At 39.7% G+C, this 25,345-nt stretch overlaps 1 protein-coding gene across 7 annotated transcripts in view; it reads right to left on the bottom strand.

The window, feature by feature from the left end:
• The window catches only part of GRHL2 (grainyhead like transcription factor 2), a 68,326-nt gene that overhangs the window by 29,135 nt on the left and 13,846 nt on the right, over positions 1 to 25,345 (bottom strand). For 5 of the 7 annotated variants that reach the window (XM_032130483.1, XM_032130492.1, XM_032130474.1 and 2 more), the window contains exons 3-8: positions 23,137 to 23,204; positions 21,201 to 21,585; positions 18,672 to 18,724; positions 15,269 to 15,425; positions 12,843 to 12,954; positions 7,687 to 7,781 (exon numbers count right to left, since the gene is read on the bottom strand). In XM_032130483.1, coding sequence (XP_031986374.1) covers positions 7,687 to 7,781; positions 12,843 to 12,954; positions 15,269 to 15,425; positions 18,672 to 18,724; positions 21,201 to 21,585; positions 23,137 to 23,204 — 870 coding nt within the window. The remainder of the gene's footprint in view (positions 1 to 7,686; positions 7,782 to 12,842; positions 12,955 to 15,268; positions 15,426 to 18,671; positions 18,725 to 21,200; positions 21,586 to 23,136; positions 23,205 to 25,345) is intronic. The other 2 variants (XM_032130467.1, XM_032130502.1) reach the window with 2 other exon arrangements.

Below are 25,345 nucleotides of genomic sequence, written 5' to 3'. Positions count from 1 at the left end.
TTTAACCAACGGAGCTAGCAAGTCCCCTGCTTGCCTGTGCTTCAGAAATCCATCTCTTGCTCTCCTTCTACAACAAAAACTTACAGACTTGATAGCCACTAATCATCTCACTCTCTTTAACTCAATTGGCACCATGGGACAAGGTGTGTCTCATCTGTACAGGTCCTGGGAGAAGGGTCTCCCACCACCAAAGTCTCCCAAGGACTATTCTGATATAAAGCAAGCACTATGAACTGAAATACCACTGATAGCTTTCAGTCAGGATGGCATGCATAAAACTCAAAATCTAATTTTCAGTCCAGTGAGGAATATGTGCATTACACAACAATTTGGGGCAATTGTGTATTAACCTCATTCTACTTTTCATTTGCCCTTAGTTTAAAAAGCAACAACAAAACACCAAACAAAACCCCAAAACTGTGAACCAAGGAAAAGGACAGAAAAAAACAGCAGTACATATCTCCTGAACCAGGAGGATGTGAAACCTGCTCCAGAAGGACACTCAGGAAAGAACAGATCTCCAACAGCTCCCTCAAACAGACCTGATGCACACTTCATCAGGCAGAGGAGAAGGCAGCAGGCCCCTGGGGTCTGGGAGGATTCCTGAAGGAAGAGCATGAAGGACAACCCCCCTTCTCCCCCTCCATTCCACAAACAGGGAAAATAAACCAACAGCGTGAGTGACCAGAATGCAACATCCCTAAGAAAGACAGCTGAGAATAAAGAAGGGCTCCAGCAGGGCTGGTGGGGGATACTTTACCCTCCTGGCAGAAGTTAACATACAGTCAGGGTCTTTATGATGGAGCCAGAGCAGCTTGTTTGCCTGACTGAGCTAATGGCCCCTCCTTTTTGCTTCTGATTGTATCACAGAGCTGCATTTACAAATGAAATAGTTGAACTTTAACTGCGGGGAGAAGAAGGAGGCAGGGAAAGGCCCTAGGTGAAACTCTGATTTTGAAGCTGATAATGTTATTTCTGTTTCAAATTACAAGTTGATCTCCTCCAGCTCCAAAGGTAAGCTAGATACCGCAAATACGCCTTTGAAATATGACAGCCTGAATTTTCATTTGCCTTCAGAATAATTTATAGTGTCAGGGCAATGGTTTAAAGTGTGTGTGAACACACAGCAGTGGAACAAAGTCTAGCATAAAACAGAATCTGGTCTCCCTATATTTTAGCCCATACTTCTGCACAGGGATTTTCCAAAATGTATGTTCAAACGTGAGAAGATGTGCAGGCTTTGATCTACCTAGCAGTTTGTACATCTCCCACCCCTGCTGCATACTCAGTTGAGAAGCAAAAAAAGATCTTGTCCCACCTTAATCAACTACATACACTGTGTCATCTCTTTCACTGCCTCCACAATCACAGAACAGAGTAGGAGCAGCTAGGGAAGACAGACTTTATGGTTTCAAGAGTCCCCATACAGCAATAACAGATTATTCAGCATGAATAATAGATAGGTGCTGCAAGACTCAATATCTTGTCTTGACACTGTAATACATCAGGATCTCTCTGAGGAGCAATGACTGTGCACTCATGCACGTGGAGTGTACTACACTTTCTGTCATATCATTTGCACCTCGCAGACAGACAGACAGATTCGAATTAACACAGATCATTCATACTGGGGACATTTTCTGTCTCCATGCAATGCTCTGTTAGCTTTCCTGTAAAGCACCACATTAACTTTGGATTCGGAAAACATGGGCGTGTATAGAGGGAAAGGGAAGAGGACATAGGTTCTATTATTTATTTTAGGGTCTCTTTTTTCCTTGCCTGACTAAAGATTTGCACCAGTGCAGCAGGCTGCTATGGAGAAGAGGATCTGGGAAAACATCTGGACAGTCCCCTTCTCTCTCCCCTGGTCTGACCAGAAACCACCTCCCCAAAGCAGTGACCTGCTCTGAGCAGCAATGATTTCAGCCATTTGTCCAAGTACAGCCTGCTTTGCCCTTTGCAACACTCACCTTCCCCCTCTTCCCAGCTCCTCTTCATAATGCATGTACTCCCACTCTCAATGAGACAAGGGGCAAATCAACTCCATGGGCAGCCATGAAAAGGAGTGCTGCTCTACTTTTCTTAGAAGATACCCAGATTTAAGATCTTCCTTGCTGTGGTCTTTTGCATAGTAGAATTAACAAGGTTAGAAAATGTAGAGTTAAGTAGCAATGACGGTAGCAGGAAGAGAAATCACTGTTTCCCTCCCAAGCCTTGTCTACACTTGTCTTAGAACTATATTAATAAAAGTGACTATGATTGTACCCGAATACAGATTGAATTTTTTTTTCCTGTGCAAACTGGATTTTAGCAATGTTTTGCTATCTGGAATACATTTGGGTTGTCATTATAGTGATGTCTTTTTTTTTAATGTCAGCATATCTTAGATTAGAGCAATTAATGGCAGAGTTCCACCCATCTACTCTCCAGCTCAGGCATGCCATTGGCAATTAAATACTAATTTGAGAAACATTTGGTGCTGAGAAAGTTTCACAAGTGGCCTAATATAATGACAACTCTTCTGTTTGTTATAGAGCATGTCTAGAAAAAGCACTCAGTCTTTCGGGGATGGCACTCCTCCCCAGTGTAGCTGCTATTATGAGAATTGCTGTTTGTTAAATACTGCAGCATAATTAGGGATGTACAAGACACAAACACAGTAAGCTGCGTTAAGAGAAAGCAAGGCTCAGAAGTGCATTTCCCTTTTTATTATTTAATTCAGCCAACATGACTCCTGCTGCGGTCTCTCAGCTTATACACTTTAAATGTCTACAGTTACAAAACTTCTGACATAAGCCTTTTATTACTATTTACATTTCTGGCTCCCATTGTTTCAGAAACTGCCAAGGGCAGAAGGGAGGGAAGAGTGCGTTATGGCACAAAATAAGAAATGTAAAGCAATTTTTCTACCGAATACTGGCAATACATAGAACCCGGGTGATGGGTCTTTTAAAAGCCTGTTTTAAAAGGTTCCTCCCTCCAGACCATAACAACAAAGAGTTAAACGTCTCGTCTCTCAAATGACTAACATCAATCCCATCATTCCTGTATACACAGAAAGTGTGGCTTTATAGTTTCTCCTACCAGCCGTTACCTTATAAATCCCACACAAAGGTAAGACCTTTGTTTTATTTCAATACAAATGTCTCCAGCAAATGTTTACACTACTCTTTTGAAGCTTCCTCAACCCACACCACACCCCGGCAACTACATAAAAATGCCATTTGCTTTGAATCCCAGATGCATACTTACCAAGCCATTTGTATACACGGAATTTCAACATTATGTGCTACCACAGGTTAACTCTTCTTTAATATATACACGTGTGGGTGCATGTCTCGCATATATATATATACACTCATATATATATATGCACACTTACACACACAGACATGGTTTATTAAAGTAGCTGCCAAGTCTAATCCTACATAATTTCTGCTACTAACTGCCCAAAATGAAGCATGTTTTCCTTTAACCTTTACATTTTGAGAGTAGAAAGACATTAATTTCCTTCCTAATTAAATTAAATTTGATGTAACTTGAGAAGGAAATTCACAATTAAGGAAAAAAAATTCTTGTACTAGTCAAAGCCTGTCCTAAGTATCACTAACAATGTTTAAGAAATATGGATTGTCACAATACAAATCACTGCTAGAGATAGTGCTGCTCTATAAGCTTGATTTTACCACTGTACCCACTGGAATTGGAGCTCATTTTGGCCCACAATATCCAAGAACCTAATCCTGCAAATCACTCACTCTTTGAAAACAGCTTATTACTGTATGAGCTATGCCAAAACTCATTAAATAACTGGAAGGGTTCCCAGAGGCTTCAGCATACTTCGGATTAAAGATCTACATTTCAGTTAAATATAGCAGGACAATGATTGCATGCAAGTATACACAACAACTCCTCAGCACACAACTCCTGCACTCACTGAAAAGTATCTGCCAGCACCTGCCTGAATAACACAGCCACCAATATGTCTGTTTATTGCATGTCCAAGTTGCAGTGCTTAGCAGAAATCTGTATTCTCTTGATATCACTGAAAACTGTCTCTTTAAGGTGACATTTTTTGTTAGCAACTGTTCATTGAAGTCATATATTTGGTTTTAAGGCTAAAAAGTACTTTCCATAAAAATATAAAATTAATTATTTCAGAAGTAACACCATCATAGCCAATTTAAATGAGCTAAGTACCTATTAGACAGAAGACATATCTCAAGGAGCTGGTATAATTTATGATAAATATATTATCCTTTGACCAAGAGAATTCTGGGTCTTTAATCATCTTTATTGCAAACTAACTTCTGTCAGCACTAACAAAGCAAGTAGATAGATGAATGTCTATCAGAAATGAAGCTGAACTCTGTTCAAGAGCCTCCACTAGAACTTTGTCAATGGGCCAGATGCTGCAGCAAAATCTTCTATAGGGCAGCAGCAAGGCAACTACCTAACTTCTAGCATATTACAGAGACACTTTAAAAAGATAGTTTAAAAGTCAGCCAGTTCTTGTTAACTGTTGTTTGTTTCCTCATCTTTTTTTAAACACCTTTAAAAATACCAAACATAGCATTTGGGTTCAACCAAAGGGAGACAAAAAATCACCTTATCCATAAATGTTACATATTTATAACAGAATTAAATATGGGAGGGAAACAAAGATGGATTGTACAAAACCGTTCTTCTCTTCCTACCTCTGCTCCCCTACAGCAATATTTTTGTCTTAAGAAAGCACTGAGTTTGACATGGCTATAGAGCCTTCCCCTCATTTCCCAGTATCCTGCTCTGAACCACAAGCCCCACAGCGACCTCTAGATAACAGCCCCAGCAGAAAAGGATGTTGTTCCAGAAAAGGGTAGGGATGTGCCAGGACTAACTCTGCTCTGCCAGAAGGCAAGGGGCCTGCTGCTGTCAACCAGGTACAGCAGAGTAAACACTAGCAGAGTGGTGTTTCTGACTTTGGTGCTGTTTCTTTAGTCCACAGAAAGCAATAGTGTGATTATTCCACATCTTGACTTGCACTGTACAAGATTCCCTTTCCATTGACTTGTTCTGCCAAGCATCAGTTGGAAGACAATGCACCAAGCACGGCGAACTGGAGCCAACAGCCCAGTTCCATTGACGTTACTGGGACAACAGAGAGAGGCCTGTGCCTGCACCCTCTGGATTCCTGTTTCTTCCACTAAGGCCCACATGCAATACTGCCTTACCAGCCCTTCACAGGCTTACTGGTAGCTGGCAGATTCTGGCTGCCACACACATTCCCTTATACCCTGATCCTGAAGGGCTTTGAGGGTAGGGCCTGCTCTGCTTGTGTGTGAGAGGAAAAGTCTGACTTGAAATGACAAATATGGCAAAGTAGGAAAGCAAGAAATCTGATGCTCAGGATAGGTCCTCCCAGATGTGGGATTTAGTTGGCCAGGAGAGAGATGGGTATTTGTTTAGGTGATTTCAACTGCTTCTGTTTGATTTTCCACATCACTCCCCTGTGCACTACCAACAAGAAGTTTGTTTTTTTCTTGCTTCTTCCAGGGCCAGTAGAGTGCTTCATCACATCCCATCTCAGAGGCCCTGAAAAGAACTGTTGTGTGCCACTTTTGTCTGACTTGGAAAAGAAAGGCCTTTGGGCCTCTGAGGGGGTTAAGTCTTAATCTTGAAATTGTGGTGAAAATGGAAAACAATACTGAACAGAAACAATGGAGCCAGTTGAAAGATCGTAATTCAAAAAGCTTAGGAAAAGGGAGTCTGTAATTATGCCTTAAAATTCTTCATCTCCCTTGGATGAGGTAATTGGTGGAGAAAAAACAGCCTGTAGTGACGTGCCTCAGAACCCACAGCTTTCCAACACCGCAGGGGCATCCTATGGGAATCCCCAGACCCAGTGTAACCAGTTATTGTATTAGACTTTCCAACAGGAGCAAGCATGTACACATACATGTGTAGGGAGGGAAACACTTGAGTGCAGACAAGGTGATAAGCTTTCACGTACAATCTGATTTATGCTTGATAGCCCAACACTAAAGCGTGTTATGAATCCTCTTTTATCAATACATTTACAGTTCAAGCTCCTAAAAGATCAGATATTTGATACCCCAAAATAAATATGCATAAGCCAATTTGCATTTTAATAACTATTTCCTGCAGAAATACAAGCAGCTTAAATTTCACTCCTAACGCTTTTTTAATCCAGCAACAGTAAGTCTTTATTTTAAAATCTTGGCTTGTTTTATTTCCAGTGATCATTGCAAAAGTTGTGTTCTTAATGTTCTGGCACCCAAGGCAAGAACAAGGTGAATGGTGTGAGATTAGAACAAAACATCCGAGGTTAACACCTGTCCTCAGTGGGTGTGACTTTCTCGTTCCTAGATCAACATGGCGTCTTGCTGAGTCTGGCTTGGAGCTGCAAATGCAGATGTCTTAGAGAACTGCCAGTCCTGGGACAAGACTGCCATGCTCTAGCCCTGGTAGTGCTTCTATAAAGGTCCTTGAGAAAGACTGTTGTGTTAGAGATCCCAAATCTTTATTTGCTTGCACAGTGATCACACACACACACACACACCAGTCACCTGTTGTGACTGCAGAGGAAAACATACAGCTGTATTTTAAAATGGAAACATATAATAGGGAAATATCTGGGGCGGAGACAATGTAATCACTACAAGTAAACACAGCACCATTAGCAACTGGGCCAAGGAAACTCTGTTTACCAAGACCTGCTTTTGAAAGAGCTGGGTGATTTTCAGAACTATTGTTTCTTCTTTTAAGATGCGCATCAGAGATGAAAATCTCTGTTATTATAAACAGCCAGCACTTTCAGTCAGGACAGCAAGTGTTAATGCTACCACTCCGTGTTCAATACAATTTCTCAGAGGACTCACTCACACGATGCAATCTCTCTAATGCTGTTAGAAATGCAGTGGGCAATCGTGCATGAAGATGTCTCTGTATTTGAAAGATTCATAGCATTACTTGGACATTGGGCATTTAGTATTCAACACGAAAACAGTATCAGGAGTTTGGCGAGCTCAGTGTTTGCTGTTTATTAACTCTACATCCCGAAGAGTACTGCATTACCCCCACTCATTTTACACAGCCTATTTCCCTTGCTATTTGCTTTCCGGGGGCCAACTTCTTCTTATAATTACCGGCAGTTTTTCATTTCTCTCACACTAGTCCAGGCAGTTGAAGCACTCTGACAGCCTTTGTGGAACCTTATCTGTAAGAAACTAGTTAAGGTGTTCTGATGTCCCGGTTTATAGGTCCACTTAACAGGCACATTCCTGAATGAAAAACCCCATGCCTGAGGGTACTTGACCGTTAAAAAAAAAAAAAAAAAAAAAAGCCTTAGTCCTCAAAAAAAAATTCATTCCCCATTGCAAAGATAGTCTATGTAACAGTATAAAAAATAATGGCACCAACACAAAGGAAGGCATAGTCTAACTTACAGAATATTGATTATTGGAGATGTTTATAGTGTAGAAAGAAAGTTGATAATTTAGAGAAAGAAAACACTCAGCTTGTGTCTTACCCCTGACTTTGCAAATAGGAAAAAATCTTTAACTGTTTCTCAGGCTGGGCACCTACCAACAAGCCCTCTTACTTGTCAGAAAGGAGAGAAGTCAAAGAGTGCCTAACGATGGGGAGTACTTATAAAGGGATACCGTTTGTATGGCTTTTCCTCACCTTTGCCTCCTCATTGACATCCCAAGTAAAGGACACAGCATTGAATGCAATTTCTTCAATATTCCCAATGGTATTAAAACTCTCCTTGTAATCAGCTGTAAGAAAAAACCAAAAGAGTCATGAAAAAATTTGAACTTTCTGTTTTACAACTTATAGTACTTCTTTACTTCTTAAGCTGGGTTGTCTAGTGCATCAAAACTACCTCTTGTATTGTTTATGATTAATTATGAATAATCTTAATTGCAAAGAGGTAATACAATGCAACCTAAGTCTTATGCATAATATATCACTAGCTAACGTTCTTGCAAAATATTGTTGGCTCTCAAAAAGAAGTAAGTGAGACTCTACTGGCAATGAGTTGTTGCATTCATTACCTTGGCCAAGGAATGGCCAAAACTGGAAAATTAACGGAAAACTACTGAAGCATTGAGGGACTGTTCAAACCTTGACATTAAGAAAAAACATTATGGTAAATCCTAAAGAAGCTTTCTAGATGTCTAAGAGCTATCACTGGAGGAAATCACCAGTGTGCATTTCAACTTTCCCAGGAATTACTGCACTGGATACTGGATTAATATTTATATATTATTAAAAACAAAACCAAAAACTCCACAAAAACCAACAAAAAATCCCCACAAAACTGAAACCACAAAGATTCTTTTTCCGAAGTATGTACACTACTAAAACAGCAAACAAACAAAAAAAAAATTTTGATTTGTCTGACTACAAAATCTGTACCTTCCTCTCACTTCTTCTCCAAGTACTGTTATTATTATCATCAATAAACTAGCATTTTGGAAGGAATGAAAAGCAAGAGAGAGGAAAATTTCAAAGTTGACTAACCCTCCCACAAAAACAGTAAGGGTGGAAAATTATGTAAAACTGACAACTCCCAAATCTTCTTTATAATTGAAAAGAGGAAAAAGCGAAGCTTCTCTCTCCCTTTGCTGGACAGTTTAACACATTTTCTTCTTTTTGATGACAGATTAAGAGATACCAGATAATATCGGCTTGATTAAAGGAACTTCCAGATTGTTCACACAAATGGAACAATTCTCTCTGGGACAAACATTTCCTAAGAATCCCTCGACGGTTGTAATTGGACTCAGTGCCAGAGGGCTGAGATTACACTCCTGATCTAAAGTTTGCCTAAATCGGTGCTTCAGAAGCATGCTGATTCTTAGCTTTGTAATCAGTTATACAAAGATGTTTTCATATTCTGTGAGACACACAAATGGTTTCAATATTCATTTCCCTTGCTGTTGGTCTCTAAAAAATAATTTCTAGGTAATAACTGCTTTAAAATCATTTATAACAAAAACCATTGCTGCAAGAAGAATTATTTCATGTTTGAGGCAGGCAATCAGTATACTTTTCTCTCATTTGAGACATAAGAATGTTGGCATCTCACTGGGCAAGTGAAATTGTGTCCCTGGGACACATGAATAATTTTGGATACAGAAAAAAAAAAAAAAAAAAAAAAAAAAAATCACTGTTCAGACCATAGGAACAGCACAAGATAATTGGTGATGTAGCAAATTAACAATGTGTTTGAGAGTGCAGGCAGGATTTTCATTCCCACCTTGAACTCAGATCTCCTTTCTAACTGAAGTCATTGGCTTCACTATCTAAATTCAGCATAGGGATGCAAATGAGAGGAATTAGAAGACACATAAGTAGTTTAATATGCATGTGCACACATCCACCCACCTCTTAAATTTATGATTCACCAGAAAGTGCCTCGTGCAACTGACTGCTGCATATGGGCGTGCTGTGTAGGTGCACTTTGGAAAGACATGAACAAGATGTCTTGTAAAGACACATGTTTTCTTATCCTAAAAGGCTGTCAGAGCCTCACATCCCACCAACCCTTCCCTTATCTGAGCACATGCCTCTCCTTTAATTGCCAAACACAAATCTCGAGTGTCTATGTGACATGCTTTTAAAAAGCAGAGGTGCATCCTATTCCCCTCAATTTACAGGCAATTAAAGAAAGATCCTCAGTTCATTAAGAAAGCATTTACACCTCACAATATTTGAAAGCTGTTAGAGTGACTACAATTTTTCCTCTTCTCCTGCTGTGAGTTACCAGAAGGAGAAAATCAGGGTTGTTCAATATGCAAAAAAAAATGGCTGCACAGGAATTATTTCCTCTTTTGTTGCAAAAATTGCGTATTAAACAATGGCAAATTTTTAACGTTAAACACTAATCATGCATTACATGTCATTGTATACTTTTGCATTGTGCACATAAATAATACAAACTATCCTGAAAAAAACCAAGGGTAAGTTTCTTTGGAGCACAAAGCTTCCACACTCGCTCTTCACATTTGAACCTGTTCCAGTATGTCAAATTATTGTACTTATTCTAAATAATCAGTACCCACTGCACTTAAGTATTGTATTCTTTATTTGACATTTTTTAAAAGAAAAAGCTAGTGATCCAATATCACAGCACCGTGAAAAAGTCAACTGTTTTCCCCCTGCCCCCCTTATTCCTGCTAAAAAAAGTAAACAAGCACCTTACTCCTTCAGAAAAATCCATTACAGTACATAGCCTAAATTTTGGAAAATACCTTGCCTTCTTGCTTAGTAAGTGTCAAGTCCTCAGGTTCATTCCTCAAGCACTAAGGACTTGCATACATGTAAGTACATGCTTATCTTATTAATATCAACACATCTTCAGACCTGACACTGCACCTAATCCATTCAAGCATCCCTCCTCCCAGGAGGTGCACCAGCCAGTACACAAAACAAATTAAAGCAGTGACCCCTGTGTGTCTGGAGTGAAGAAGCAAGCCACTATTTCCTCTGATCTCCAGAATATAACTGCAGGCCAGAAAGCAGACAGATCCCTGCCACTATGGAAAGCAGCACAAACACAGTCCCCCTGCCCATCTGAGAGCTGAACAGCTGAAGCCCAGAACTAGAGCATCCCAAATTAATTCGATCCTCTGCCTACTAAGGACCACATCATGCTCTAGATTAAAAGTGCATTCATAAACAATTAAAAAGGATTCACAGATATTAAACATGCTACAAACATCAAAATAAGAGTAACATCTATGGAACAGGTGATGCAGAGTTATAGACACTTAATTTTCTTTGTTAACTACACAAGGCCTGGACATTAACTCAGTATTTAGATGACTCCTTTAGGGATCTGAATTTTTAATGTAAAGGGAAATCTTCATAGAGCCATTCGATATAATTTTGCATGGAAGGGACTTCTGGAGGTTATCTGGTTCAAGCAGGGCCAACTTCAAATTTGGATTAAGTTGCTCAGTTACATCATTTGATGATAAAACTAGAAGATTTTGCTAAATGCAGCTTGATACTTGTATGGGAAAAATAACTGGGAGCCATTCTGGCCTAATAAGCCAGTTAAGCCATAATGCAAGTGCCAAAGAAAATGAAATGGACTTCAGAAATACCATACTTGTAAGAGCTATGGCTATATTTCAGTTGTTCTCAAGAAAACACTACTGAGCAACATCTAAGTCTTTTTTTTCTGAAAACTGAGGTGAACCATGCTCTTACAGCTCTTGTATCTGACAAGAAGTGCTATATCAGTAAGTCTTACTACACCATGCTTTGCTCATGTTTGCAGTCCAAATAAAGAATATGCGCCAGAGTGCCTCAAAAGTCAGCGCAGAGCTATTTCACCTCAAACTAATGGAAAATTAAAAGACATTCACCTTAACACAGGTAAACACACAGCTCATGCACAACACTTATTTTGTAGAGTGCTATTTCACAGAATACGTATCATAAGTTAACTTGTTGGGGTAAGGCAACTGAAATGTGCCAGGACACCACAAGTGCAGTGGAGTCAGAGGGTGTTGGCACTACAGTGGAGCGAGTTCCTCAGCACATACTTTTCAAAGGTATGAGCATTACCACCACGAGCTTGTAGGGACTAGCACAAAAAAACAGGCAGCCTTCAGAAACAGCTGTGACGTGGCCTGCTTGTTCTTTTAATGTGTCACGATAAAAGTAATTTGGTCTGGGGTGGTGGTTTTACTGCCTTAGCTACCCCAAAGGGCAAGAAAAGAAAATGGGGGGAAGTAGGGAAAGAAAGAAGTTAATGAAACAGTTCAGCCAGAATAATGATGATAAGACAAGAGGCAGAGACAAGATTCTGGAAGAGCTGCTTGGACAAAATACACTTGACCTCAAATAACACCAGGCCTCAGTGGAAACTGCAGCATTTGAAAATCTACAGGCACTGCAGTGATTAGGACCACTTGGGGACTGATTCCCTGATCACCCAGTTCAATCGCCCCCAAAATCTCCAAATGTTCTCTACAAGTAACCCCACTTTGGTTTCACCCCCCTCTCTGCCCCTTCTCATTCCTGCCATTCAATGGTTTGGTTCCCTCAGGCGGTCAAAACAAGATAGACTTTGTCTGCTTTGGTCTTGCCGACTCCTTTGACTGGAATCTGTGCAGATGACTGCATGTGTAAACTGCACGTGGGAGGGTAGAAGCGCTTGATGTCTAGACACTGCCACTGACTTCAACTTCAGGCTCCTTGGCAGCAAGTACGTGCTCTTCCTCTGCTAAAATCTCCCAAGCATGTGGATAGGACAGCTGAGGCTGAAATGAGCTTGCAAATACTTTAGATGGGATGAACGGTAAACAAGTCTCTCAGGATAGCACACCAGAGCTTGCTTCTCCCTCTCTGCTGACACTGACAAGACTCAAACTCTAGGGGTGTAGGAGTGCTGCACACTCCTTTGCAGTCACCACAGTGATGACATCTTCACTCTTGAGCTGCAATCCCACACCAATTAGCTAACATAACTGTTCCTGGATCAAAGACTGGATCAGCTTTTGAAAGAATAAAGGGAACAGACACTCTGCCATGCCTGAGGCGGTGCAGACCTTGGCATCCCAGCTGCAGAAGGTGGTACACCACTAAATATACATGCAAGGGGCAGCTCTTCTGTGTAACTACTGAGAACCATTCCTTCTGCATGGTCCCTATCCAGCACCATAGACCCCATAGTCCTAGCAGGAATGAGCCAATGCTAGAAACTGTGGTACAAGCCTTGCAGCCATTGCCAATATATTCCACCATATTCCTGTGCAAGGCACAGAGCTTTCCAGATCTGAAATCCTCCCTGAAATACCTGGAGATCTTCTTACACTCACCAATGTCAAGGACTCTCTGTTTAGCTGTGTGCTGCCGGGAATGCCAGTACTTCCAATATTTCAGCTGTTCATCTCTGTTTTTATCCTCACTGAAAACAACCATGACCACACTCTATGAAAAACAACACCAAAGTCACGTTAGTTAAAATAATTAATAGTCAGGAACACAAAAACTAAAATATCCCATATGCCTCTAATTCTGATCCAGTCACCACCCTCTCCCAATACTTTGGTCGTAGAAGATTGAAGGGTTTTAATCAGTCCAATATTACAACGTACATAAAGACTCAGGGCAGCAGAAATGTAATTGTAAAATAATGCAAGGCCCAGGATTATGTTCTTGATAGTCCAAATCAAATTTAATCATTCTTAGTTTTTAAAAGTCATCTTCTCTGGCTAAAGGCAGGACATTTTCAGTTTAGCATACACAGTCCAAATACCCTTCTTGGGAACAGGACTCTTGCATACATGTATTTAAAAAATTCAGTGTAACTATTTACTGAGTTTTGCTGAGGTTTTCAATTCATGTTCTGAATTCCCTTTGTTAAATTGTGATTCAAAGGAAACAGATTGAATTTTTATGCAAAATTTTACACAAGCAATATAGGCTTTTTGAAAAAGCCCTGCTGTCGGCAAGCAAAACAACACAAAACAATGAAAGAATGATCATATCAGTTAAAATTAAGTGCAAACAAATCACAGAGAACAAAAACTTCACTTTTAAATATCCTGTTCTTTCTTTAACTCTGAGACATTAAGCACAAAAAAACCACCATCAAGATGTTTTATAAGCTGAGGAGCTGGATCACAATAGATTCATGATCTGTGTCCCTCCACACAAGTCACCAGCATAACCCTTCATGTACTCTGTGACCTTCTACATTCCACCTATAAAAGCTGAACACCATCACCACGTCTTCCATGTCTAGCTAGCCTCTCCATGGACACGAGGCAGCACACACTGTGGAGGAGTCCTGAGTAATGCCTGTATGTACTGGGTGAACATCAGGCGTGTGTGGCTGGCCAGCTGATGCACGAACCAGCGCTAGCCATGCAGACTAGCTTTTCCACCAAGGACAGCACTAACGTTTTTCCTCTATGAGCCACTTACAGGGAACTTGTAGAGGTTTAATACCATCAAAACCTCTTGCCCCTCTATTTGCTTTGGATGGAACTGGCAATAAATTCAACAGTCACTTGAGTAGGGCCCTGGCAAACAGAACATGATTGTGGAAAGTTGCACATGGTTTCACAGTCTTCTGCCAACTACATCCTCCAGAAGGATGTGGTCTCAACTCTCCTTTGTAATTTCCACCCTTCTGCTGCCACAGCTTCAAAACTCATGTGGCAGTGCACTAAACCAGGCATATGAGGACTGGTTTTCAGTCAGACCAGTGAGCTCCTGACTCCAGTTTCAGCTCTACAATTGCTAGAGCTGGAAGCACAAAATGGGAAGTAACGGGTGGCAGGGAAAGACATTGTGTAGCAACAGAGCAGTCTCACATCAGATTCAGCCAACAGCCTTGTATCCTCAGGAAACCAGGCTAAAAATTAACTGCTAATTCAGGTTTCCAAATCATTGCTTCTGTTTATGAAGAGTCTCTCTAAACTTAATGTATGATAGTGGCATACAGGTTGTTGTCTCCTTCTCTGCTCACATTGACTTTCATTGGTTCCTTCGACTAAAGTCACAGCATTTTTTGAAGTACTTCATGTATTTGGATGCAAACACTTTTGCAGCCTCATACATATGCAGCCCTGCCAGCTTCAGGGTAAAATTTACAGGGCTCATTGTTCATTCCAAGGTTACTGGGTTAGGATTTGTTAACTCAAAAATATTACCAAGGAAATCAGGAGGCCTATTCACCAGGTAGATGTTGCTGAGTACACAAACTACAGTTCTACACATAGAATCTAAAATGCAAATCATTCATTTTATTACACTTCTGAGTGAATATCAAGTGAAAGCTCACACACAATGAAAATAATTTACAATTTATGTCACAAAGGATGGATTCAACTTTTCACGTTTTCTTCGAAATGCATTGGAAAGCAGCTTATGAAGTGCACCAGTGAGTGAAGATGGACTACACAGTAGGTGTGGCAGATCTTGGACTTCTTTGCTTTAATCACAGCAATAAGTTCACCAGTGTCAAGTGTAGTATCTGTGTAATCACCATTCTGCCAAACCATAAACTGAGGCAGATATGTATATCATTAACTCATAAGATCACACTCTGAAAAAACTGGACAGCAAAACATTTGTTACCACCATCAATAGGGTTCTCTCCCACCTTTACAGTGAGCATGAGAATAAGCTTGCTCTGTCCTTCCCCCAAGAAAAAAAAAAAATTAAAAGCCAATCAACCACAACCACATCAATCTGCAGAGCTCCATTCCCACCTAGGAAAGAAATGGGACTATACCCTGACTTTGCTGATGGGGTGCCGGAAGCATTTGTTGTCACCCGTCTCACTCAGGGTGATGGCATAGAACTGTCCTTTGTTCAAGTAGGTCATGGGTCCTTCCCCTTGCTTTTGACGCAGAGACTTGGTAGCTTCTAGCGTATACTGAAAAGTGCTGCTGAAAAGACAAGGAGAGAAATATGCACAAAATCCATATCACTTTCTCCTTTTCTCTTTTATTATGCAATTATTGCATTGTATAAGGCATAAGAAGCTAATAACAAAATTCCAGGAAAATGTCACATGGCAATTTAAAATTGCAGTTTTCTTTTTTCGGCTTCATCAGGTCCCACAATCAAGCATAAAACTATCTGGACTGTAAGTCTCTTGGATCCAAGGCTAGATCTGTACTTCCTCTGAAAGGAACCATTATGAAGTATAAGACTCTGTACCCCACAATGACAGTGCCAACTATCAGAAGGGGATTCAGTATGATTTGAAAGAAATCATCAGCTCCACAGACATTTAAACTTAGAAGTGTTGCAGAAAGAGAAATAAATAAATAATAATTTTTAAAAATTCCCAACCAGAATAAAATGTGTTGCAAAAGATGGACACAGAGAATGGAAAGTCCAACTGCTACTTTCAGCACAGTTCAAAGAAGGAATATAAAGAGAAGGGACAATAAGTTTGTTTAAAGACAACATGCAAATCAAGGTTTTCATAAGCTTTCTTTTCAAAATTAGTCAGACTGAATGAAGTGCCTACATTTAGCTCTATCTTCAATCAAGTAATCTCCCTTTAGAAAAATATCACGGAAAAACAGTTTGCTCTTGTGTTGAAATTTTAGATCTTAAAAAGACCCTTCTTTCACAGAAGAACTTTCCAATTTCAAAGCAGTTCCCAAACCATGAAAAGTTAAGGCACCATTAACTAGTGAACTGTTAGCTGAGCCTCTTCAGCCACCTCCTCCAATAATGGGCTTGAACAATAATCCACTAAAAATGATGCCTGCAGCTCCTCACATTCTCTTAAATGAAAATAATGTTGATCTTGCAAAAAAAAAAAAAAAAAAAAAAAAAAAACCAACAAAATAAAAAACACCAAATCTTTTTTCAAACTGCACAGGAACCTTAAAGCAAGGAGTCCTCATGAACTGGAGATACGGTGGAAGTATTTTCACAAAGGTCCTAATTCAGCAAAGTATTTAAGCAGTGCTGGAGCAGAACAAAAAGGAGGATATATGTTGGTCCAAAACAACAGCGTATCCTTGACTTTATAATTCAAGAAAATACTCTGGATCATCATAGTACTGCCATAGCAACATAGAAATAAAGGGAAAACAAAAAATATTTTAACTATCCAAGGGGGAAAAAACCTACAACAAAATACATAAATAATAATTACATTTAAATCCCCACTTGAAGAAAAGGTAGAAAAACCCAACAGATCCAGTCTTTCCATCCAAAAGAAGTTTCAGATAGTTTAGTATCAATTATTCAGTTTAGTAGCAATCCTTCAATCAAATGAAGACAACGTCTAAGTGTTTCTTAGCTTATAAATTGAAATCCAGCCATTTTTCTAGTTGCTTAAAAGTTACAAATCAAAGCAAAACTAAGATAAAAAGCAAACACTCATCTATACCTATCCAACCCACCGATGACAGCACTGGTGCTTCCGCACCATCAGCTGCTGCCACCATGAAGACTCTTGCATGCAGAGGGAAGGCAGCACAAAGGCACGCCATCCCCTTCGCTGTGGCGTGTGCTGGCCCAGCCCCTCTGTCCCATGTGCAAGGGGAACAGAGGCACTGCCACCACTGGCAAGTGTGGACCTGTCTGAGTGGACTGGAAGAGCTACACCACCAGTGCTGCAGACCCAGCATCCACCCTGCTGCACCACTTGTCCTACGGATAGACCACCCATTACAGGTAGGGGCACAGCCTTGATTTAGTGTCACACAAAGGGACTGCAGGTTGTGTGCTCAAGACCACTTCATGACACATCAAAGCACACTGAGTGCCCTGGGAGATGTGCCTTAAAACCTCAAACCAGGCAGGAGAACTAACGAGGATATGTGCTGAGAAGGGCTTAGAATGATCAAAGTCAGACACACACAATGCCTTAACAGAACTGCCTACAATCTGCCACAGGCTGGTCTTCTGTTTCCTGGCATTCTGTATGTTTCAGTCAAAAAATGTAAATCCCAGACACATTGCACTTGGCCAGTTTTGGAGCCTCTCTGCAGTACCATTTGAGAGTTTTCTTCTTGTTTCCAGTGGGCAATCAAAGCATGGCCTAGACCAGAAGGATTACTCTCACTCTTAAAACTTATTGCAGTCACTTGTATTATTATCATACTATTCTGAACCTCACCATGAGTCTCAACTAAACCCCTGCGTAGTCACTAAGGGATCTTCTAGCAGACTTCTGACTACTTTCATATTCACCACTTCTTTTTTCAATCTGAAATTCTTATTTCTGAGCCTTCCATTTCCAGGTAAACTAAATACATCTTTTCTGGGAGTTTTCTTAATGTACATTCAAAAGTTTCATTCTTAACGTGACCTGGACCATAGCACAAAATACTTAAATGTGTGAGAATTGTTAACACCACCAATGCTTCAGGATTCAATTTTACAAATGTTCAGTGTAGTAAGTGAGCAGCCTTTGCTAAACATCTGTTTCATACCTTCTGCCTATATAATGACTCAGTTCTGAGCTCACTGCAGTTAATGATTGTTTTAACATTCTTCAGAAAAAATATCAAGCTGTAAGGAACCTTCACCACAGTCGCAGTCATTTGCCTAATCCACGAAAACTACGTAGGCATGTTCCTGTTTCTAAAGTGAGAGTAATCTCTCAGATATAAACAGAACCATTCCCAAGCATGAAATGAAGTATCAGCTTTAAAAACTTTAGTCCCTTTATCTAGTCTTTACTAGATAAAGGGACTCTGCAGTGTTTGCCCATGCTACATACACATTTTTCTGTGCTTAGGAAGAACAGTATTCTTTTCAAACTTCAATTTTTGAAGCTTTTTCTTGAAGCTTTTCAACTGGACATTTGACTTGTGCATTCTGCCATCCTGAAAAGATTTTTCATGACCTGGCTGTCAAAGCTATGCTCTTTTATCTGGGGAACCTCTCAACAGTTTTCATCTTGAGTATCTCAGGAAGGCTTCAGAGGAGTTAATAATTTAAAACAATGCTGAGCAAAGGCAATAGGTGAAGATATAGACTGGCCAAATCCAAGAGCTAACATGAGCAAGAGAATAAGAGGAGACTGGTGCTTGGCAGCACCAAGGGAGCCCTGCAGGTACCCCTGGGTGAAGAAAGGAAGGGTAGGAAGAGGACTCAGGCAGCTACTCCTCAGTACATTCCTGCCTGATGCCAGTGAACACATTGCAAAGCTTATGCCATACCTTGTTTGTTCATAAATATATTCTTCAGCCCCCACTGACACACTCCGATACTTCTGAAAAATAAGACCAATTAAACACTGTTTGATGCAATCAAAAGGCAAATACCAAAAAAAGTGTAACTATGTTTATCTAAAGACAACGGAAAAGAAACCATCAACAAATTAAAACTCAAAATACCTAAAAACTCGAGTGAATATTAATATGCTAGTTGCATTTTATATGAAGGTTAGAAGTTGTCATTGTAAAAAACACTCAATTTACTTACCTAACCTCAAATAATTTGTTTATACTATAAAGAACTAACAAACTAAGCACAGCTAATCAAGAAAATGAAAGAGATGAGAACGGTATATTCATATAATTGTTAAAATTGTATCCAAAGAATACAGCACGTGATTGACCAAAGTGTTCACTACCACAGTGATCTATAAAAACTCAGCACTCTTTCAGTATAACCAACTAAGTCACTCCACAAATGTTTTGAAACCATTTCCAAATATGTATTTATAATGCTTCTAAGTACTAGAGCAAATCCAAGCCCAGTCATTCTCACAACCACTTAGGAAATACTTTGCAAGCACTTAGGAAAACTAGTAAGAACTGCTGCATTCCTACTTCTAAATACTAATTTAGCCTCTTTTGGTATGTTTTGACATTTTACCTTATGGTCTCCCCACACCTGCTGCATCAAGCTGTGCCTAAACAACAGTAGCTGGAGAAGCAGTCAGAGCACAGCCAGGCAAAGCACATCCTGGGGTTTGGGCAGTTGAGAAAAAACAAAGGGACAGGCTCAGTGCTGAGTGAGGCTGCAGCATGGTGGCAAAGCTCTTCCTGCTCCCATGCCACATGCATGTGAACCGTTGGGGTTAGAAGGACACCAACAGTGGCACACGCCCCACCTAACAACTATGGCTGGGGACCTAAAGTTAATTGTTTAGTGTCCCTTGTAGAGTTAATAGGGGAGGTGGAGATGGAGGGGAGTCAGTGCACCTAGAAAACCACTCCACCTACTTTTGGCAAGCAGATTTGAACTGATTCTTTCTCCACAGACTGCACAGAAAGCCTAGATGACAAGTAGTGCACCCTGTTATTAACCAATAATTTTAAAAACATGTAACAATATATTACCATTTTCACAAAATTACTATAACACAGAATTTGGGATGCAAAGCCAACATATAGATGTCAAGTTCATTTTTACGTCCAAATTTAACAAGTTTGGATGTTTGACAGCTCTCTGCACAGAGCAGATGAACAGTTTGGGAACCTCTCAGCAGCGTGTCCCAGAAAAAAATCAGTGTAATGGAATCACTCTGCTACAGCACCCCAGGGAAAGCCATGAGAATGGTACCAGAAGAGCCATTTACCAGTAACAATTGAAAATAGCTGAAATAATGTGATTTGATAACGCAGAGCAGCGTCTCCAATCCGAGGTTCGATCCTACTGATTTTACAATGGGAAGCTAGATGTCTTCATTATTTATTCATTTAGTTGACCTACATGTGTTGTATATCTGAAAACAGATTTCACCTCCAGACATCCTGGATCTATGCTGCTCAGGGAGAAAATTTATTTTTCTATAATACATGTCCACAAACACACAGTAAATTTCTCATACACTCAATCAGGGCAGCTCAGCCTTAATGTAGCTGCCTTATACTCTTGCTATGTTTACAATTTTGTGGAGTTGGGAGGAGAAAAACCCTAAGGGAGCTTTACCATCTAATATCTCTAATTATTTGCAGAGTACTGTCAACTTCAAATAATCTTTACCTTTCCACATTTCCAGCTTGTTTGCATTATTCTGCAGCAGGCAAAAGCAGCCAGAGGGTACTCACCATACTAAAGCTGACTGTAAAATTTCTTTGACTCAGTAAAACTGTAAAATAGTTAGACAGAGCTCTCCTTATCTTTCTTCTCCTCATTCCTGTACATATACATGCTGTTGTTCTTTGCCTCTTGAATTCTCTATCCACTCTATTAGTCTAATTCTGCCACTTTTTCTCACTTGCCTGTGTTGCAGAATAGAGCTTAGTGCAACAAACAGCTTCTGAATAAATTACTGGGGTTTATCCACAGCAGAGGCTGTTGCTACTCATTTGCGCTTCCAAAAGAACATCTAGAATTTCCCTGTTACAAAGTGGTCCCTATTTCTTACTGTTACAAAGAGGTCTGAAGGCAGATCTTGTTAATGGTAAATAAACCTTCTTTCAGAATGACAACTATCTTCTACTTGACACAATATCTCCAAAGACAAAAATCAATATTTATTATTCTCAGAATTTTCAATAAACATCTTTAAAATTGTCTTCTGAAATGCCTCATGATGCTCCCCTATAATCAGAGCACAGCCTGACAGGAATACAGCAAGGAGTAGAAATTAATTTGTTGAACAAGCATCACTGTTCTTCTAATGGCTCTCGTGGACAGTTCAAATCTCCTTATCTTGTTTACAAGCTCAAATACCCTAATCTTGTTTACAGCTTTTTATTGAGTTCTTAGATGCTAATTTGAGGTGAAAAACTTACTTCTGTTCCTCCATCTTTGAAGGTGTCACTGTAGGTACTGTCAGGAGTACTGCGCTGGTCATCTTTGAGATAATTTGTGTGGGGAGCAATGTTGGACACTTCATATGGTTCAAAGATAACCCCTCGGTGTTCCTCGTTTTCTCCTCTTGCATAGTGGGTTTGTGGGGTCATAAAAACAGGGGTGAATTCTTCTGCTTTAACCACAGTCACTGCGGTCCCTGTGATGGGCGTTGAGCTTCCAGACACATTTGTGTTGTATTCCCTTTTGGACGACTCCAAAGGATCTTGGTTCAAGGAGAGATTAACTGGCACTGTCTTCAGGACTTGCACACGGTTCTCTCCCCCACTCAAGTTATTCTGAGCTTCCGTGGTATTAAGACAATTTCTGTGAGACAAAACCAAAAAATGTTATGAACTGTCCTGAGAGAGGAAATCTCTTCCTTAAATAGTTTAACGGTCTTAGATGTCAGGGAAGGAGATTTTTCAGTTCTGATAAGCCACTGCCATAAAAAGTAATACATTAACAAATACTAGGCAAAAGAAGTTGTGAGGCAAGCAGAGAGCTCCAGTGCTCTTTAACAAATGGGGAAAGAGAACACATTTGATTTGACTTGTTGCAATAAATTCTGGGTATCCAGGGTTGCTCTTGCCTTAGCTTATAATTTGGATGCAAAAATCAATCCAGCAGTGCAACAGCCTTTAGACACAAAATAAGAATAAAGTGTAAGGTAAGGTATGGATTACTCACAGTAGATATTTTGCACATGAAATAGGCAGAATATCAACAGCAAAAATCATACGCTGATGGCATGTTCTTTCAGGCTGCTGACAGGCCACTACTGTTTGCTTAACTCTGGTACCAATGCTCTTTTAAAAGAGCAAACCCAGGAATCCCATTGTAGCAGAGTAGATCAGTAACTATAGTGGCTGCAAGGTAACCTCAGCAGCATTCCCACATTTACCCACAGTTGCTGTTGAAAGCAATCTGATTGCTGATAGTAGTGCACTGACATAAAATTGTTAACTCATAAAACTTTTAGTAGATATAACATTGCTTTGTTTTCAACCAGGAAAAATGCTCTGACACTACAGTTCCTCTCTCCTGGCTTTCCACTGAAGGCCAGTTTTGTCAATCACACTCAATTTAGGAATTTCTCTGGTGTTTGTAGAAGAAAAACTATCCCTCAAAAAAAATTTCATAGCCTATTTTGAAACAGTAAATTTATACTACTACCTATTGAAACACTCACCTTGTGAGCAGCTAGTGGAGACCATCTAAGGCTGTCACAAATTAGCTACATTGAAATAAACCTTGTGTGGCTCATCTGCATCATAATTTTATACGGAGATACCTTCCAGTATGTAAAAACTTCATTCTTTCTACAAAAATATGCACTCTTTATTGTTTGCAAGTCTTAATAGTAGGAGGCAGCTTCTTTTGACTCAAGTCACTTTTAGCCTACAGAGAAAAGCTGAAATCTGAGAGGAGCGAGAAAAACATTCTAAGCAAATAATTTTAAGAGAGATACTTTATTTGCTGGGCAGACCCTAAGTTATGTTAAATAAGACACTATAAATGAGGTTACTGAGGTCAAACTACTCACTTTTTGCCCTACAACAAGAAAACAAAGAAAAACAGCCAATAGCCAACTGTCAATATAATCTGATTTTACTAAGCAGCAGCAGCAAAACAATACCACCAAATACAAACAGATAGCGAAACTCTGGTACTTTGCAAACTGCATGTTTGAGAATACTATCCATTTTTTCTAATCAATTAAAAGTAAAAAGGAGTAAAATGTGCGTCCCAAAACAGCTTTCATTCTTTCAACTTTTGAAAGAAAACCATAAACCCCTCAGGCTATCACAGTTCCTTCAGTTCACAACTGATCAACACTTTCAGTAGCTGGGTGTATGATTTTGAATAATACCGTACCTTTTATCTTGGTCTTCTTGATTATCACTCACTTTGTTAACAGACAACAGCCTTTTATCTCTGGGAACCTGAGAACAACACCAGGCATGGGGTCAGGTAAATGCAACTGTCAGGCATTTGCAGCTTCAGACTGCTCTACTGCAACAACTAGAAAAATGTAACTCTATCAGTGTTGTCTAGGTCGCAGATGCCAGGAGTTATTTTTCTTTGGGAGACTGATTGTGAACAGAAAGAAAAGTTCCAAAGAGAAAAAATGTAGGAATTGTTTTCTTTTCTAGTTCTTGGGCACACCAGTCAGGAGCAAAGCCCTCTTATTTATGTTCTATCTTTTGAATATCAAGCTAGGCCAAGCTATCTCAAAATCAAAGCTCATATTATTCCAAAAACACACGCACACTTTTCACTTAAAAAAACAAGATGAGAAGGAAGATACGATGCTTTGGTGAGCTCTGCACTGAGACCATTTTAGCTCAGACAAAAAAGGCTTTTCAATTAAACCATAAGCACCAGGTAAGCCCTCCTGTTAGAGAGCAGCCTGGAGAGTGTAGGACTCCTACCTAGGGAAAGTTTGTGGATCTTTCTCTCCTAGTATGGGGACAGGTCAGGACATGCTGGTATATCATCAGAAACACTGACTTCTGCTTTGCTGATTACATCAACAGCTACGAGAAGTAAAAACCCAGTCAAGTCTGGCCCCTTGACAGACTCAGAATTGACACCAAGTGACTTAAAAGATTTGTATTCCCACATACCGGTTTCCTGACACCAGCACAGATATGAAATCACCAAGGGCAAAGGTGCTGCCATGACCATATTCTTCTTTCCCTGCTGAACCAGCAATTTGGGAGCTAGAACTTCTATCTTTTGCACAAGAAGACAAATCCACTCCATCACAGCAATTAACTCAGGATTAAAGAGCAAGAATAGACCTAAGAATGAGCTAAAGCCATGCTTTTTGCCTTTAAATATTTTAAAGAAATACCAGAAAATTATCTGACTTTAGAGAAAAAACAGTATTACAGTGCACTACAGTAGCCAATGATAACATCAACTATCTGCAAGACAGCAGCAGAGTCAGAGAGTTCTAGCCAGAGCCTCTCTTTCATTTAGGGACATCCCCTTTCCCTATTAAGCATCCTGCTGGTTAAAAAACCTCCTTCATATAGTTTTGAGCTGGGATAAAAGCCACAGTTTACATATGTTGATTCCCCTTTTAAGATTATATATTTATCTCTGAATGAGGGTCTGTGTTTAGGTAAATATCACTACAAGAAAAGAGAAAAGTTAAAAAAACTAAACAGTTAAATTCAAATAATTCCTATTAACTGGAAAAAGTCCTTCAAAAATATTATCCAGCATGTCAGAACAAATGAGTCAGATAATAAATAAGGACAATTCAAGAGTCTGGTGTGCTGGAAATCTTCCATACTTCCAACATTACAGCACAGTGGTTAAGTTTTAAGTTCCTGTTTGGGAGTATCAACAGCAGTTATCATTTCTTCCCTATTTAAGACAAAAATAGTTACGACTGAATGCTGGAAATGGCTTTGAAATGTTAATCCCACCTTATTCCATCTGAACCCCAAGTCTTTTGCAACTGCCTGGAACAAGGAACAGACACGTCTTTTAGAACATGGTTTTGAGATAGTTATTTTCTGGTTTTATTATAAAAATCCATCAGATTAATGAACTGCTGTATAGAAAGATACTACTAAGACAGAAGCCAATAATCCAGATGCTCATACACATCCTGAATTTTATGAATCCATCTTAATTTCACAGACTCTGGCACTGTGGTAACTATGTCAAGCAGAGAAAAGGACCTTTTTTCTTTTTCTCACTGGGAAGTCTTCTCTACTGACAACAACACACAGAAGCAAGGAACATCTCTTGAAATATAATCAGCAAAGCAATTAAAATAATATTTAACCATAAGGTTGGTATATGGGATCTTGCCTACAACCCCTTCTCCTGAACACTCAATGTCAGAGATTAAAAGCAGTCCATTCTTTAAAAGCATTTGTACTAATAAATACTAAAAGCAAAGGCTTTTAATTTCCATTCCTGTTACTTCTTCATTAATTACAAGGGGACTTGGCATTGCTGTGCTGGCTTTCACAGAAGATCATCTGTCCAAGGCAGCCATAGCTGACTTCAGGGGTATGGAGATTGCTCATTTCACTGTAACTATTTCATACTCTAGTGCTTG

Source organism: Corvus moneduloides, chromosome 1 (genome assembly GCF_009650955.1).
Source record: "Corvus moneduloides isolate bCorMon1 chromosome 1, bCorMon1.pri, whole genome shotgun sequence".
NCBI classification, from domain to species: domain Eukaryota; kingdom Metazoa; phylum Chordata; class Aves; order Passeriformes; family Corvidae; genus Corvus; species Corvus moneduloides.
This window is presented reverse-complemented; position numbering and strand designations above follow the sequence as displayed.